This window comes from Cynoglossus semilaevis, chromosome 19 (genome assembly GCF_000523025.1).
Source record: "Cynoglossus semilaevis isolate Cse_v1.0 chromosome 19, Cse_v1.0, whole genome shotgun sequence".
Taxonomy (NCBI): Eukaryota; Metazoa; Chordata; class Actinopteri; order Pleuronectiformes; family Cynoglossidae; genus Cynoglossus; species Cynoglossus semilaevis.
The window spans coordinates 8,378,549-8,396,002 of NC_024325.1; the positions used below are offsets into that span (position 1 = coordinate 8,378,549).

Here is a 17,454-nt window from a genome sequence, read left to right on the forward strand (position 1 = left end):
TGGAGACTTGAATGTTAAGTCTAATGAGACAGGTAGAAACCAGGAATAGGTGAAGTCCAAATGTATGGTCTGCAGCCCATGTGGACTGGACTGGTTCAGCCAGTGCACGTGCATGTGTGTGTGTGTGTTTGTGTCCTCAGAATGTGACACACACTTGAATGCATGTGTCCATCTCATGTCCCAGCAGGCTCTGCTCCAGGTTGACGGATGAGGCGCCACCTGCAGATGCAGTCTGGCTGCTGGGTCTCATGGGTGAGCTGCACATCCAGGCCCCCGTCACTGCATCAGACGTGTTGTTGATGGGTTCTTCCACAGTCCCTGTGGTGGAGCTCCACATCTGGACTCTGCTGAGGATGAGTGTCCTCTGCTCTGATGTTGTTCTTTTTATATGTAAATTACTCAATGGTTCAATGGTATATTATATCAGAATGAAAAACTTTTTTGTTTTTCTCTTTTATCTTAATCAAATTTAGCTTGTGGCAGATCACTTCTTATTTTATTTATTATTATTATTTTAATTTTTATGTGTTTTTCAGACAGAGATGAATCCAAATTCTAAATGATCAGCCCCTGCTGGCCTGGATGTACAATCTCGGTCCAGTCTTTCAGCTGGAGACAGACTGAGGTGATATCAGTCCACGTCTGGTTTTAGAACTCTAAACATGAACATTAATGTTAGGCTCCAATGTGTCAGAGTTCAGACTTAATCTGTATTAGAGTTTTTACAAGTGGGCCACATCTCCTTATATGAAAAAAAAAATCTGCTGTTTTTCTCATTCACTTTAAAGTCTCCACTGTGGCGGGTGATAATCGGGAACGATATCGACGTCTCCCGACACAACTCGGCATAACAGTTAATAAAACATACAGCCTTCAGAGAGGGGAGTTGTATTCTTCCTGCCGACTGTGAGGAATGAATAACTCCTTCTGAAGTGTGACTCAGATCATCTGATTGACATTTAACCCTGTCGTCTTGAAGCGCTGCAGAAATAATCAATAAATTAGTGACACAGCATCAGATCTGCGTGTTTTAATCGCTGAGCTGTGCATTATTTATCCGCGGAGGCAGACAAGAGGCCGGCCAGACTCTCTGAGCGTTGATTACTGCACTAAAGACTGATCACAGTGAATCAAAGATGGGCATTGGCCACGACGGCACAGGCCTCGGCTGACGTGGTCAGACAGCAGCGAGGGAGAAAGGAAGGACGGGACTGGAAGTCAAGTGACCGTGTTGTCACTTGACAACACGGTCAAGTGTTTTTAGGTTGTTGTTGTAATTTCTTATTTGAGTGTGAGAAAGTTTCCTAAATATAGATATTTTGAAGCTAATTGTTTTGTCATTTTTATTTAACTTGGTTATGTTAACCAATATCATTCTGTACGCTTCTTGTACAGCCATTAGCAATTACTGCTACATTCCTGGTTAGCTTTGAGCTAAACAATAATTTTTGCCAAACTCTAAGATAATCCCAGGCTAGTTTTAATAAACTTTGGTGCTTCAAGCCTATTAATTTTTTAATGTATTTAGTCATTTTTTCAGAGGTAAACATCTTGTAAATCATGAACCGCTGAGGTAATTTAAAGGTAATGACAATGTAGCTAGCTTAAATTTGTTAGCATTAGACACGCTGCAACAGTTTGTTTTTCACATTTGACCATTTTCCTAATTGGCACAATATTTGGTTTGTAGCTGCTCATTAATAATTTGCTTTCTGGTTCCTATGCAATAATGTCATGACGTAATTATTCATTAACCTGCTTGGAAATGTTAAATATGTACAAATGAATGAGGGCTCCTCCATGAATCGGTGGGAACATGAAACAGCACAATAGTGAGTGACACAGTGCTGTAGCTGTGCTTATGAATTGTTCAGAATGCTCCTGTAATCCTCACGTACACTTTGCGAAGCCATCCAGACTCTAAATAATGTGAATGGTGGCATGAATTCAACAGTGAGAGCGATGATATCATACAACAGCCACTTTATCTATTCATGGCTGCATTAATGAATCATAGCCCCGCTAGACTTTATAGGCTGCAGCCGTGGCCCTGTTTGAATATGTCAGAAGCTCTTATTCTTTTTTAATGGCTCAGTTAACATCAGGGCCACACAGAAATATCAACTGTGGGACCACTGCAGCCGAGGAGTACCACAGGCAGAGGGAGGGGCTTAGAGAGGCGGGGCAGACGACTTTGGTCACCTGCACCGTGTGGGATGACGGCACACAGACAGGAGTATTAACCTCTCTCTCTCTCTCTCACCCTCTCGCTCTCTCTATTTATAGGCTGCATTATTTATATTTAATACTCAGAAGGCTTTTTAAACAAGTTGAAGTCTGTTTACATCACTTTCCCAGACTGCAACTTGGGGAAAACGTTTTCAGTGAAAGACACAAGTATCTCCTGGGCCAGAGACGGAAATGTTGCTGCTGAGTTACTCTGGGGAAAACGTTTGGTGAAATTATGTTTCTCTCTCTTTTTTTTTTTGTTTTTTGTTTTTTGTTATTGCTATAGCTACTTTTAGTAGCTGGCCAACCTTTTGGTTGGTTATAAGTTAGTGTTGAGCCTTTTTTGGCTAACTGAAATTTAATTTTAATTATCTTTTAACTACTTTTTTATTTATTTTATTTTTTTTTTTATTTTTTTTATTTTTAACAACTTTTTTTTTGTAGTATGAATTAAAAAAAGAAATTATTAAGATATTTTTGACATTTAACTTTGACATATTACTGTTACACAGGTTAGAGACAACATGTTAGGTTTTCCACAACAAAAGTAAAAAAAAAAACAAAAACAAACAGACAATATATAATTTAGGATTGTTTAGTCCGGTCCAACACAGGGTCACCTGCTCAGTGAATCACAGTGGACGTCAGTCTGCTTCCTTAACCACGGAGCCACCACTGGCCCCATAATCTGCAGTTATGTAGTAGAGAGAGATTCTGACCTCGAGGTACGGAGGTATAAACTCTTCAGCTTCTGCCGCACGCAGTGTTCTCCTCTAAGAGTGTTGCATAAGCTTTGTTATGCAACTGTGTTGAAAGAGCCGCCTTCAAAGACAAGCAACAGGCATAAGCTTTGTTATGCAACTGTGTTGGAAGAAAGAGCCGCCTTCAAAGACAAGATTTCACTCCACACGTGCAGCCCTTCATCTCCACCTCGTGGTGTTGCTGTTTCTTTGTTGTGTGTCGTCTGTAATAAGTTCAGTGTTTCTGCCTCTCCTCTTCAGTCAACAGATGGATCTTCCTCCGTGGACCCGCTCCGCAGCAGCAGCAGAACCACCACCGACTCTCCTAATTGCCGTGGATGCTCTCAGCTCACCAGAAATGCTACAACGCAGTGAAAAAAAAGAGAAAAAAAAAAGACCATGTTTGTAGCCGACTGTTCGGCTTTTATCTATATTTTAAGCCACACACAAGGTGTAGAGTCGGCCTGGAGCTTGTTACAGGGGCCTGAGGCTGCATAATTCATGAGCAGGAGCCGCTCGCTGCTGCGGCTAAATAAAAGATCTGCCAGGACGCAGGAGGAGACTGGAGCTGCCCTGCTGCCACCTGTGTGTAAATGCAGGTGAGGGTCTGTTTGGAGGTTGGGTCTGTGGGTTATTTTCCTGCTGTGAGCTCCAGCGAGGCCCAGGGTTGGATCAAAACAGGTGTAAAGGACACGCAGAGAGGCGGGATGGCTGATCTGTCTGCTAAAGATCCTGCTGTTGCTGCTGAACACTGAGGAGACGTGGCCTGATGTTCTTGTTAGCTGCTTGATCGTCGTCTTATTTGAGTGGAAGCTGCATCGTTCCTTTAAAATACCATGACAGTCAAATGAGGTCGATCCCTCGGGAATCTGGAGGTGTTGCTATTTTTCGGAAGCACCACTGTGTCGCAGTGTAGCCACGGAACGTACTGGAGAAGTTAGAGAAAACAAAATTAGCAGAGCTAATAGTCAAGAAGACAGAGTCAAGTAACAGAAAAAGTTACTGTAATACCCAAAGAACACATGAGAAAAAAAATCTTTCTCCACTGTCTCACAAATGTCAGAGATTAGTGTTTAGAGAGAATAAAAATGACCTTCAGATTTTGTGAAATTTTTGAAAACGCAGTAGATAAACACGTCAGCTTCATCAGGTTTGCAATGTTCTTGAAGGTTTGGAGTCTGTTCGGAGCTGACACGTGCCGTACACCAGGTAAAATGTTGACATGTTTAGAAAAAAGTGTGCAACGGAGAGACAGGCAGATCACTGGAATAGACGGAGGGAGAGAGAGAGAGAGAGAGAGAGGCAGAAACAGAGACCTCACAGCAGTAAACCTGCTCGGCCTGTGGAGCTCAATTAATCATGAATAAATAGAAGGAGGTGGAGGGGGAGCAGTGGGAAAAGGGCATGAAAAGGATGCCTGAAGGAGGTCAAAGAACCTGGGCTGAACAGGGGAGGAGTGGTGGAGAGAGAGAGAGAGAGAGAGAGAGAGAGAGAGGGAGAGAAAAAACGCTGAGTGGAAAAGAGTGAAGTGAGAGTCCTGAGATAATGAACGCACAGCGAAGAAGCCGGGCGTTCGACTAGATGGAAAAACACACACAAAAAAATCCCCCTTAACTTTTCACATCATCCACCAAAACCCACTCCAGACTCCCCCACTCCTTTCTCCTCTCCCCTGTTATTCTACTGTAATACTCTCGTCTGAAAAGCGCCCTGAGGCGAGTTGCTCTCCTGGGTGGCTCTCGCCCCCGAGCGCAGCCCTTGTTCCTCGCATGCTGTTAATCATTTTGAGGCCGTATGAAAAAGTCAAGGCTTTTAGAAGGGATCATCCCGAGCACACTCCTGTCTGAGTCTGGGGGCTTCTCCCACGGCAGTCCTCCTCCACGCGCCTCCACGTGCCATTTCCCAGACCTAGACCAAAAACAAACAAAAAAAACAAGACGGTGGTTCTCACCAACCTTCCGTCCCATGATTCATGAGGGCTAATGTAAGGGCTTGATTTTGATGGGCACTTGGTTTAATAAAGAAAACTGTGGGCCACATGAAGTGTCCAGTGTTGTCGCTGTTATGACTTATTTAATATTATTTTTAAAAATTCTGCATCATACTTTAAAAAAAAAAGAGGAAAAGGCAAGCACAAATGATATTTCCATGAAGTCAAAACTTATTCCATGACTCATCCGTCTTTGTCACCAGTTCAGCTGCTACAAGGAAACAACTTGGACAGTTTCTTGTACCGTACGATGATTTGTTTTGTTTACTTGTCATGTCCTTCTTTCTTGCTTGATTTTGATGGGCACTTGGTTTAACATTGTTGCTCAACATTGTTGGGGTTTCTTGAAGGCTGGAATTGATTGATTTTGTCAACAAAACTGATTCAGTTCAGCTTGTGATATTTTGACCAACATGTCAAAAAGCACCAATTTTGCAGGAAACAAATCTTCAGAAGGTAAACTCAACCAGGCCAACAGACACACTTTTCTTGAACCTTTATCGTCTTTACGCAGCAGGCAGTTCTGGGTGCCCACGGCCCAGTGACTGATATGTGTTTTGACACTTGGATCTGGGAGGCGCTGCCTGTGGCAAGCAGGAGAAACATGGTAATAGTGAGGTGCATTAGTGTGACTCAGAGACGGCATCTCTAATCTGAGAGGACGTTCACCTTTCACTCTGACTCTTCCTTTCACTTTTCCGATGTTTTATGAAGCCTATATTCTTACAGAACTCTACAGCTTTCCTTTTAAAACCAACATTTTTCCAAGTTTCTGTCAGTTGCTTAAATATCTGCCGTTCTACAATTCCCGTTGACAAACCCTAAAATATTTTATATGATGATACAAAAACCTGTCCAGCACTTCCTAAATTTGGAATTCAAATGTTTCATTTAAAAATTCAGGATTCAGATTCCTTTGCTTGGAGTTATCTTTGTGACACTAAGTGGCCACAAGAGGCAGCGGTAGTATCCCATGATGTTGAAGCCTAAACTTCTGTCTTCTCAGTCAGTGTATTTAAAGCACAGGTTACTCAGTTTTGAAATATCATTAAGGTGATATTTTTATATGTAATATTTAAACTCAGTAGGAACGTCATGATCAACTAAGCCTGATAAAAACTCAACTGTAAATGGGCTCAAACTATACAGTCAGCATTTAGGTTCCAAAGTATCCCTGAAATAAAAAAGTCCACATTAGATCCTTTAATTAATTCCAAAAGAAATGTTACATCTGAGGATCCAGATCTTTAGGATTCCCTCTTTTTCCCCTCAACTTCAAATCTCTACATTTCTTAATATTTCATAACATGGAAACACAGCAGCTCCTGAACTGAGCAGAAAACCCACCACTCCCCCTTCACCCTCTCACCCCTGCACATGTCCACGGTGAGGAGTCTGTTCCATTAGGTGACTGCATGAATATGCTAGCATGTATTAGGCTAATAAAGTCTCTGAATATTAATAACATGCCCCGTGCAACCTGTTTAATGTTCATCATGTCAGGAAAGTCACTGAATATAAAGAAAAATAACAGATTTGTTGAAAAAAAAAGAAAAAGGCGACTGAGACACATGAACAATCAGACCAGATCAGACAGAACTGACAGACCAGAAAAGTCAACAGTACAATGAGAGGAGTACACACTAGAAGTCTTGACAATCTAACAAACAGACTGAGGCAAACACACAACGACCCAACAACAAGGACACAGTGAGGGAGAGGGTGTATATACACCCCGGGCAGCAGGTGTGACGAGTGAGACTAACGACACAGGCAGAGCACTGAACACAGGTGAGGGTGATGAACAGACGACCCTGGGAGAGACAGACAGGTGGACAGACGAGACTGACTAAAACAAGTTAACAAAATAACTAGAATAAAACTTATTATACACATATTTAGAGTGAACACTTCAGAGCTCCAGATATTGCTGACAAAAGTCAAACTGAGCGGTATCACAGATCGTACCTCTATCCGATGCCGTATGGTTCATCTCCACTAATTATTCTAACATTGGAGCAATGGATTCTGGAACATTGATTTCCAAAATCACAAAACGTACCTGCTACAGCTTCTTAAACAAAGAGGATTTTTCCCCCAAGGGGTACGAGTCGAATTGGCCTTTTTTATGCTCCATTTCACACATACACACACATGCACAAGAGCGTGCAGGACGGTGGAAGTTCAGGGCATACTGTAAATCAAAGCTCCAACATTCCATTTGATTTCCTCCGTCAGCCATGGGGATATTATTAAAAGCTATCAAAGAGCCCCATTTGAAACCTTTTTGCTCTACGAGGAACCGGCTCTTCTTCTTCCTCACCATCCGTTCACAGTCCTGCATATGGGAATTATGTTTTCAGAAAAGAGGAGAATTTCATTAAAAAGGAGGAGAGGAGGAGGATGAGAATAATATTATTAACAGCGAGCGGGGCTGATTAAAATTTAAAGATGAGCCAACAGTCTTCGGGGCTGTGGCCTCAACAGGTCTTAATCTCCAGTGTCTGACCAAACAAATGTGTCGAGCCAAAATGAGACTCAGGTCGAGGGAGAAGAGATTTTATTGACTGTTCGTCTGCTGCCTGGATATTCATCGTCCTTTTCTTCTTCTTGGAGGTATCAGAGCTGTTTACTCTAGTTTTAATCAATGGGCGTTTACGGCTCTTTGTTTGAGATTATGCGTGGAAATCTGGTTGGGTCATAATCAGCTGACGGATGGTTTACAGTCGGCGTCCTCACCAGGTTCACACAATTGTTAATGTTGTAATCAGAATTCCTTGTTCTATTATTGATGTCTGAGATGGAAAGAAAAAAGACGTGAGGGAGCGTTTTTGATCCTCGCGGGTGTTGACCTTACAAACTTTACTGTCCAACCTTCTGCCTTGGCTTTCTCTTTCACTCAACCTGCTACAGGTTTAACTCGCTTTAACATGGACTGGTGTTATATCTCTTCAGTTCTTTCCAGTCTACTTCCTTTAACTTCCTTTGACATTCAAGACAAATGAAGTTGATGAACAATAAAAACATTTGTTAAACTTTTCAAACATCTTCTTGGTGAACCTCTTCCATCATCCTTATGTTTCAGCCGTCCTCTCAACCACATCCCTCTTTATCTTCATCCTTTCCCCCCCTCCTCTCTCGCATGTGCGTAAGCTCCAACTCACTGGGCAAAAAAAATGGAAAACGAGAGAAATTTGAATTCATTGTGGGATTTATGCGGCTGCAAAGCTTGTCCTGTAATTCTGTTAACAAAAGGTATCCTTAGATGGAATTAAATATTTATCTGCTCTATGAATAACAATCAGAGACGAGGAAACAGAGACATGGAGGCAGTGTTTACTTTCTCACTGGTGGATGAGGAGGAGGACAAGTCATTCTGTTCTGCATCTCGCCTTTGTGAGCCCATCGTGGAGATTGGGAGGAGCGGGGGTGAGGAAGGGTGTCGTCATGCATCGTACAAAGCTATGTTGCACCTTTAATCCTCCTCCTCTTCCCCCCCCCCCCCCCCCCCCCCCCATCGTCTCTACAGGACTCAGCGGGGAGTCCGTTTGACGTCCGACCAGACGTTCAGGTTCCTGCTGTTTGTTTGTGAGCTGAGGGGGGAGGAAGGGGGTGACCTCACTCTTCTGATTTAAACTTCCTTGTAGTGGCAGTTACATGATGATCATGTAGAGACGGGAGGAGGGTGAGGACATGGTGAGGGGGACTGCAGTATGTCACACTACTTTCTGTTACTTTGATTGACATTTGAGATGTCAGATGTCATGTAATGACACAGCCACAACTTCTGAGGCAACAGTAGAAGTTTCCACCTCCTCCCTGTTCTTCTTCCTCTTCCTCTTCTTCTTCTTGTAGATGTGGATCTCCTCTCTAATTACCAAGGCCAGTGTTCATGGCTCTCTGCTGCTGCAGCTTTATACTGAGCAGAGCTGGCAGAGGCTGAAACACTGGTTAAGCAAATTGGTATTTAACTGGAAACTTGCTTAGCCTCGGCACGCTGCATTATTTATCGCCTAGACAAGAAAGTGGAGCTTCATACAAGCCTGCAGCTGAAGATCAGCCTCCAGAGCAGAGACGGCGGACGGGTACAGATGCTGTATATAGGGCAGGGAAATAAGAGCGACGTATAGACGATGAGGAGTTTGTGTGACCTGTGCCTCAAACATGAGCATCAACTGTATGAACACACAGACATCAAGTTATTGGTTCCTAGGATTTTTATGAGACCTAAGGAAAATGTTGTCCATTTACATTAAACATTAAAATAAAACACGATATATTTTAGCCATTACATCATCTTTATTATCTTGGACTAATGGTTAGACTATATTGCTAACTATATGCTAACAAAGCTACATGTTCACTAACTTTAACTAAACTAAATTTAACCATTTTAAATATAATAAACCATATGGTTATCTCTTAGCCAATTTAAAGATTTATATATATTAACACACATTATAACAAATAAGTAAATAAACAACGATATTATTACAGGCTTGTATACGATTTTGACATGTTTGATCTTTGCCTCATTATCAACACACTCCAGACTCTGAAACCTACAGTTGTCGAGATGATGTGGAAACTTTGGGAAACTTCAGCCAAACATATTTGAAATATTTTCCTTCTTGAAAAACCAGGGGGAAAAAAAGGCAAAATGATTGATGTTTTTAACAGATTTGTTCCATATTATGGAAAAAATGATTTCTCGCAATGTAATGAGCCAAAGCAACCCAGTTAAAGATCTATTTTTGCTGCTTGCGTTTTCTTTTTCATGTGTATTTCTGCGTCTCTGCCGTCAGTGAATGTAATTTCATTAAAATTGTACTGTAACTAAACGCTGAAGTTTAGTCGGTGTCCGTGTGAGAAAATGAGGTTCATGTTGTTGGGGTTCGGCGTTTCGGGCGTCCCGTCAGTTTGAAAATGCATTATTGATGAGACGTGATTAGAAGAGCTCATAAACCAGCTCCTCTCTTTGAACAGATTTCTCTGAATTAAGTGGAAATTCATATTTATATTCTGATTTTTTTCAGTTCTGCTGGTGTGTAAGACAGCACATAAATGACAGGACTTTTTGAAAATCTTTATATTTATAAAAATATAGGTCTTGATTATTTGTAAAAAATAAAAAGTAATATAATAGTAAAATAAAATTCCTGTTTTTTACTGGGATTTGGTACAGTAGTTTTTGATTTTAGATTCAGCATATTATGCAATAACACAACCTCACCACTTGAGGCAGCAGTGGACCAGCAGCCCTTGTGTCACTGTAAGGTAAATAACCTGACGCGAATTAATGAATTACTGAGACGCATCAATGTAGCATTGATGTAGCTAAAATAAAAGGAATCAAATCTCAACAACTTGATGTCAATTTAGCCGTGAATCGGCAGCTAGGGCCAGAGTTTCCCATCATGCATCAGCTTTGACACAAAGCAGAGATTTCCGGTGCAGCGTTCAGATGGAGTTGGTGATTCTCTGCCCCGCGGGCTCTGAAATTAACTTTCACCACTGATTCTCAGTCTTAGTGTTGATGCAGTGCTGATGAAAGCAGACTGCGGGCATTGTAATTCTGACCTCTGCGCGCGCGTGTGTGTGTGTGTGTGTGGAGTATATGGTAATGTACTACATATAGAGCCTCTCGTCAGGGATCAAGTGTTGACAATAAAAAGTGAACAACCTCCATAATATTTTAAAGTAAAAACATAATTGTATAAAATATGTTTGTTTTATGTATTTAATTTAAAGAATTTTGTTTTTAATTAAACATAATACGATTTTATTTTATTTAAATGCTGTTGAAATTAGACATGTATTTACATTGTATTAATTGTCGATTTATTTAGTCATCTTTTACACTGTCATCAAATTAGCAAACGTAAACCACAGACTCACTGTTTGTCTGTACAGTATGTAGATGCAGGATGAATATTTAAATGCTCTGCTTGTGTGTGTGTGTGTTTTTGTTACATTATTAATAGGTAAAACCCCATATTTAACCTAAAGTTAGACACAGACTAGACACAGTGATTCAGTCTGGTAAAAAAAAAATAATCCAGAACAGGATGAACTCTAGATAGAATATTACAAATAAAATAGTAGGTGCATTTAGAGGCTACAGTGTTAGTGTTGTGGTTCAGTCAATGTAACAAAGCACTGTCAGAGCACAGGAGACGACCCATAAATATATTCAATATCTTATGTATTTTTCCTTTTGTTATTTGTCATTTTTGTACATTAAAATTCCCAAAATGTAAGTCCCATCATGAATGACATGATTCAGATCTTTTATATCAGCTCTGGCATTTTTAGAACACATATGCGTTGTGTACAAAATATTTAAAGAAAATGATGATAATCAGTTATAATAAAGTAGTAATTCAGTCCTGAAGGACCTAAAAGTTAGTTCTTATTTGGTTGTCTGTTATCAGGGACAGATACAGCAACCTGATGAAATATACCATGTTTTTTTGTAACAGACTGTTGCTGAGTTTCTATAGTCAAATATTTACAACGCGTGAAAAAAATATATCAGACATAATCACATTAACAAAATAAAAAATAACATTAGATTTTAACCTCTGACCCCACGTTTGTATTTTTCCGTTCAAAAAGCAACAGGAGAGTGAAGACCAAAGCGGGTTTTCCCAGGATCAGAGAGGGATTTTCCTGTTTCCTTGTAAATATTGATAATGCAGCAGCTGCTGCTGCTACTACAGTATTGTTATGCTTTTCATAATACATGCCCTTCATTGCATTTTTCATTGCGTCTGGAGTTGGTTCGCTCCAACATCCTGGCTGCAACAGTTTGGAGTCGACACTTGAACTCACAGATATGTCTTTGGCTAAACACTGAACAATGAGAAGAAATGACGAGGAGGAGGAGGACGATGAAGATACTGATGATAAGGACAGTGGAGACGATGAGGAGGAGGAGATGGTGATGGGGATGATAGTGAGGTTATAGCTCTTAGCCCATTAGGCCTCATAACTGGGCTGTTTGATCATCCCATCCCTCCCCCGCTGCTCATTTGGTCTAATTAGTCATACATTGTTCCTCATTATGACCACCGTGTTTTAATTAACACACTCATCTACATATATGTACATATGTCATCAAGAGAACACACACACACACACAGTTAAGTGCAGCTAATCCTATTAGGGCTCAGCAATGACATTCATTTGTCAGGCAGTAGACTAGTTTGTTTGTTTTTTTTTACAAAAATACCAGTATTGAACCTTAGGCCTTGGCCTATTTTATACTTTTCCCTCCATTCTCACAGGATGTCGATCAATTCTAGCTTGGAATTGGCTTCATCACATCTTAACCAGTTAGGAACATGGGAAGGGGCTAAGTCTCCTGCAGCACTTACATGAACCAGTGCATAAAATAATTTGATAACTCAGTCATAGTTACATTTTCTTAAACGCATAGTATTTCAAGTTTGAAGTATCACTAAAATACAATTCACTTCTTTGTCAATTTTTTGTGTTGTGCTTTTTATTTTTGCGTAGCTCATGTGATTGATTGCAGAATTACTGTAGTTAGAACACTGTATGCTAGTATCCAGCAGAGATTCCTCATATCTGTCAGCAATCATTAGTCCCTCAATGTTATTTTAAAAATCTATTTATTTTTATTTTATTAAACCATTGTGGTCCATGAATATGACGTTAGCGTCTTCTATGGTGAATATGAAGGATTTTTCAGTCTTGTATTTGTGTTGGGGTTCCCATGAATACCTTTTGCAGAAAAAGCCAAAAAGGAGGATTTATCCATACAAACATCTCTGATAAATATTGCATCAACAGAATTGAACATTTCCACTGTGTGTGTGTGTGTGTTTACTGCTGCCTGAACTTGGGGTTTTTCCTTTATCTCCATAACGGAACACTAATGAGGGTCGAGCAAAAATTTTAAAACCAAATCCAACTCCCCCCTCAAATTAGACCCCTACGCTCTACACACACACGCTCTCTCTCTCTCTCACATGCAAAAAACACACACCCTCCCCTTCATTTAGTGCCGTTCCAGCCATCCTGTCAATATGTGACCGCCTGCTGCATGACTGCTCCACCACTGCAACATGCCAGTGTGTGTGTGTTTGCATTAGTGTGTGTGTGTGTGTGTTAGAGAAAGAGAGCCACAGTAATGTAACACAGGGCTGATTCTCCAAGGCCCCGGCTCTGCACTCAAGACTCAGAGCTTCATTAAAATTTCATCTCGCCTGCGCTCGGCCAAGGTCTATTTATGAAAATGTGCTTCCTCGCTTCATGGAAAACACAGGCGTAGAAAGGGGAGGAGAGTGGATGGAGTAATGTGAAAGAGAGGGAGAGAGAGTAGAATTAAAGCACATATGGAGCTTCATTTCCTACCTCTCTCCAACTGGGGCCTGGTCCAGCATGTGGTGTAATCATGCATGTGCTGATGAGGGACCAGGACCAGAGCACAGACCACCTCCCATTCCACTTGATGTTCTTATAGCTCTACCCTCACTGCTGTGCTGGTCATTATATTAGAATTGTTTGCACAAATTTGCATGAGTATTTTAATGGTCATGTGACCTAGTAAAGGTTATATATAAAAAAATCTCTAGACAGATTTTACAGCTTTGAGACCACTTTATGATACAATGTACGTCCAGTAGCTGTGAGGGACATGTGTCACTAACAGGTTCACTCAACAACGTATCAATACGTATCACCAAACCTTCAACAAAACAAACAACACAACACGTCAACTGGGTTTTCATGTGTCCTTATCTTGTCTTACCGCTATCGTCCTCTGCTTGTGTCCTTCTCTCACACCTGCCGTGATCTCCTCTGCCTGCTTGGCTTCATCTGTCAGCCAATCAGTTTCCATTATCTTCACCTGTGTTCCTCCCCTTCGGCCCTCTACACCTGTGGCTCACGACCTCATTACCATGTGAAACACACACACACACACATAAATATATACACATACATATATATACACACACATATACTATATATATATATAAATAAAGACACACACATATACTGTATTTATATATATACACACACATACACACACACACATATGCAGTATATATACATACATATATATAAAACTCGTAGTAATACTCATATCCACGTACCTAATAATTCACAGCTTGTTAACTTACTTATTAGTGAAAATATCCATTGTTTATTCTCGTGTTTCAGGTCATGTTCAGTTCACCATCCCTGAAACATAACAAAGTAAAGGACACTCATGAAGAACATACAGAATGACAACATTCATCTGAACAAAAGCCATGGACTTCCTCTCTGTGAATATGTATAAATATACTGGTGACTTTGAAGCGTTTTTGTTTTTTTTCTTTCTTTCTTTTATTCTGTGTGTAATTTACGTTCCGTAACTTTGTCTGAGGGAAAACTTGATACACTCTTCACATTGATTACACGGTCAATTATCTATAATTTATAGCCTTCAACTGGAGAGCCGCTCGGCCATTAAACTTTGATGAAGTCATGTACTACATTCTTTGTTATAGACCGACATGATGGCAGCAGCAGTAGCAGCAATAGCAGCAGCAGCAACTGTCTGGCTGCTAAAGACAATACAAAGCTGTCATAATTGACAAAAGCACCATAATGCAGCAAAGTATTCTTGTTTTTTTTTTTAACCTGCTCTGATTGTTTGTGACGGTTGTCACAATTGCAATACTTGGTTCTACAGTACAGTTGTGTGTCATGCATGTGCACCGCATCATTTGGTGTAAAATGTTGTTTAAATGCTATTTAAAAAATGGCAGGACACCAATCCTTTAACGTTGTTTTTTTTTTCCACCGACACCAATCCTTTAACGTTGTTTTTTTCCCCCCCGCAATTGCACTCATAACACAAAGAAAAAGCACACATTTCCCCCTTTATTTATTTGTATTTGGCAATAAAGAGGCCGGACATCATCGAGCGTAATCTCGGGTGCATATAAAGGCCAAGGGTGGAAACTTCTGCTGAATGTGCACTACTCATCTACTAATCAATGCTCCTTAGAGCTAAAGAGGAAGATTTTGACTGTTGTTTTTAATCCTTCATTTGATATGAATGCTTCTAATATCAAATTCTGTACATCATTAAGTCTTAACCATTTAAAAACATGACAATTTAATCTGTTGAATGATATAAAATGTGTTACTTCTTTATTTTATAAAACTATAGTAAATCTTCTGTTGGGTTCTTTTCTCCTCAGTGCCCCACAGAGGGGGCATATACTGTATAAGCCCCTACCTGTATCTGCATTGCTTCAAAAGGCCTTAACTGAGTTTCTCTGTGGAGCTGGAGGCCTGATCTGCTGCTGCTGCTGCTGCACGACAGAGAAAAGCAGCTTCTTAACAAACACAGGCAGAAATCAATAGTATCATAACAGCTGATATTTATTATTCATTAATAACGAGTTTATGGCTGAAAACCACCTGCTGAGCTAAAGGAATGAAGAGAAAGCGCTGTTAAAATAAAATAAGACACAAAAACGTAGAAATGAAAGACTCTACACTAATCCTGGTAAAACTGAGAAATGTGGTATATTTCATCAGTTTTTTTAAACATTTATCTGATCTATATACTGTAATCCTACCAAGCTCTGATGGTCATACAACACAAACAATGTTGTGATGTATAAATGCACAGTTAGCATCATTTTAACAGCCAAAAATTATTTCACCTCAATATATATTATTGACACGTTTGTAAAAGCACATTTGTAAGAGCAAAGATAGATTATCATTGAATAACAGCATTTACGAAATCTACATGACATTAGTTGCCATTTTAACAACAAAATATGGCTAGTCTTTAGCTTTTCCTTGGAAAGCTTTTGGCCATATTATGCTAATTGTCACATTATGCTTTTGGCCACCTTGGTCTGGCAATTTATATCAAAATGTATTTTTAGTATTTGAGTATTGAGCCTATATTTTTATTTATATATTTATTTATTTCATTTTCTTTTTTAGTAAAAGGTATGGCTAAAGATATTTCTACTTTTATCTTTACTCTCTTTCTGTCAATGTTGGATATCGGTGGTTATCATTTTGGCTAACGCTTACCTCTTCTGGGGATACGGTTGGCGAATCTCCGTCTATTTCTGAACAAACTGGAACTGGACATTTTTTATGCCCGTCTCTGTTGCTCTCGTTACTCTGAATCTTTAAGTAGGTATAATTCTTGGTTGAATACTTTTCAACTATTAACGGTCACGGACACGAAGATAAATCTGATGTAACCCATATCCGCTTGATACGAACGACAGGAAATGACGTCCGTTTTGTCGCTAATTTGCTCAAAAGTTCTTTGTAAAGTCATTTTCAAACTTTTTAGTGACGTGTGCCGTTACCAGGCCCCGCCCTTTCAGCGTCAGAGGTTGAACTTTTTTTTTTTTTTTTTTTTCCTGAAAAAGATAAATTTAGAGAAGCTGGCAACAACGTCGAGCTCTCCCTGGTGATCAATATTAAAGTCACTCAAGTATCAAACTCTATTCATCATCACCGCTGGGAAACAGCTTTCAGGCGGACCTCCTTCACCTCCAGCCTTCTCCTGTTACACGGCGGCAGCTGCTGCCTTCACCTCCTCTTGGTCCTCCAGCTCCTCCAGCTCCTCCTCCTCCCTCTGCTCCTCCGCCTCTGCACAACCTCAGTGCTCACATTGCTGTGGTCCATCACATCTGTCTGTCATTCTGCTGAATCCACGTCTTTGTTGAAGAGCATCGACACGTTATTCTAAGACGGAATAAAAATACTCAAACACGGATATTTATGTTTTGAAGCAAAGTCCCTTGATTTTACGCAAATCCAACATCATTCTAATCTTAAAATCACACTTTAGAAGCGTTTTTTATTTAGTTTTTAGCCAATTTAACAATTTAATATAAATTATCATATTTTTTGTGTTAACCTGTTTTTCACTGTTTTGCTGTTTTCGTGCGCCATTGTTGTTTAACGCACCAAACTTACTCTCACGTTATAAATTGGTAAAAAATGAAACATTTCGGTGAAGATAATGTGTAACACTAGATGCAACATTAACCTATTGAAGCAAAAACCTCAAATACACACAAAAATATACTCAAACATTAGGCAGAAAGATCGCTCCGGTTACCGCCATCATCTGTTAGTATAACCATAGGAAATTCATTTTTTGCTGGGTTCATCGCACAAACCTTGCACCACAAATTGACGTGAAAATGCATTATTATTATTGTTATTATTATTATTGTTATTGTTGTTATTATTATTATATATAAAAAGTTTAACCGCTCATTTTGAATTAATATTTTGAGAGTCGTTCGTTAAAGACAAGCAATGTGTCCATTTGTTATTACAAATACCTTAAGTGTAACATGTTTTTGCAGTTTTTGTGCAAAATATCCAATTCTGGTTTGTCTTTGTAAATGTCAAAATCACTTTAATGTAAAAAAGCATGTAAAAGGCCAAGTACACATTCTTCATTTAATACAGTTATTCCAC

General features: G+C 39.9%; 1 protein-coding gene across 3 annotated transcripts in view; it reads right to left on the bottom strand.

Moving 5' to 3' along the window:
* rab24 (RAB24, member RAS oncogene family) overlaps positions 1 to 16,615 on the bottom strand; it is a 23,748-nt gene extending 7,133 nt beyond the window's left edge. The window contains exons 1-4 of one of the 3 annotated variants that reach the window (XM_017041982.2): positions 16,039 to 16,615; positions 15,221 to 15,296; positions 14,112 to 14,172; positions 13,739 to 13,880 (exon numbers count right to left, since the gene is read on the bottom strand). In XM_017041982.2, coding sequence (XP_016897471.1) covers positions 13,739 to 13,828 — 90 coding nt within the window. In that variant the 5' untranslated portion in view covers positions 13,829 to 13,880; positions 14,112 to 14,172; positions 15,221 to 15,296; positions 16,039 to 16,615. The remainder of the gene's footprint in view (positions 1 to 13,738; positions 13,881 to 14,111; positions 14,173 to 15,220; positions 15,297 to 16,038) is intronic. The other 2 variants (XM_017041984.2, XM_017041985.2) reach the window with 2 other exon arrangements.
* Positions 16,616 to 17,454: the final 839 nt, after the last annotated feature.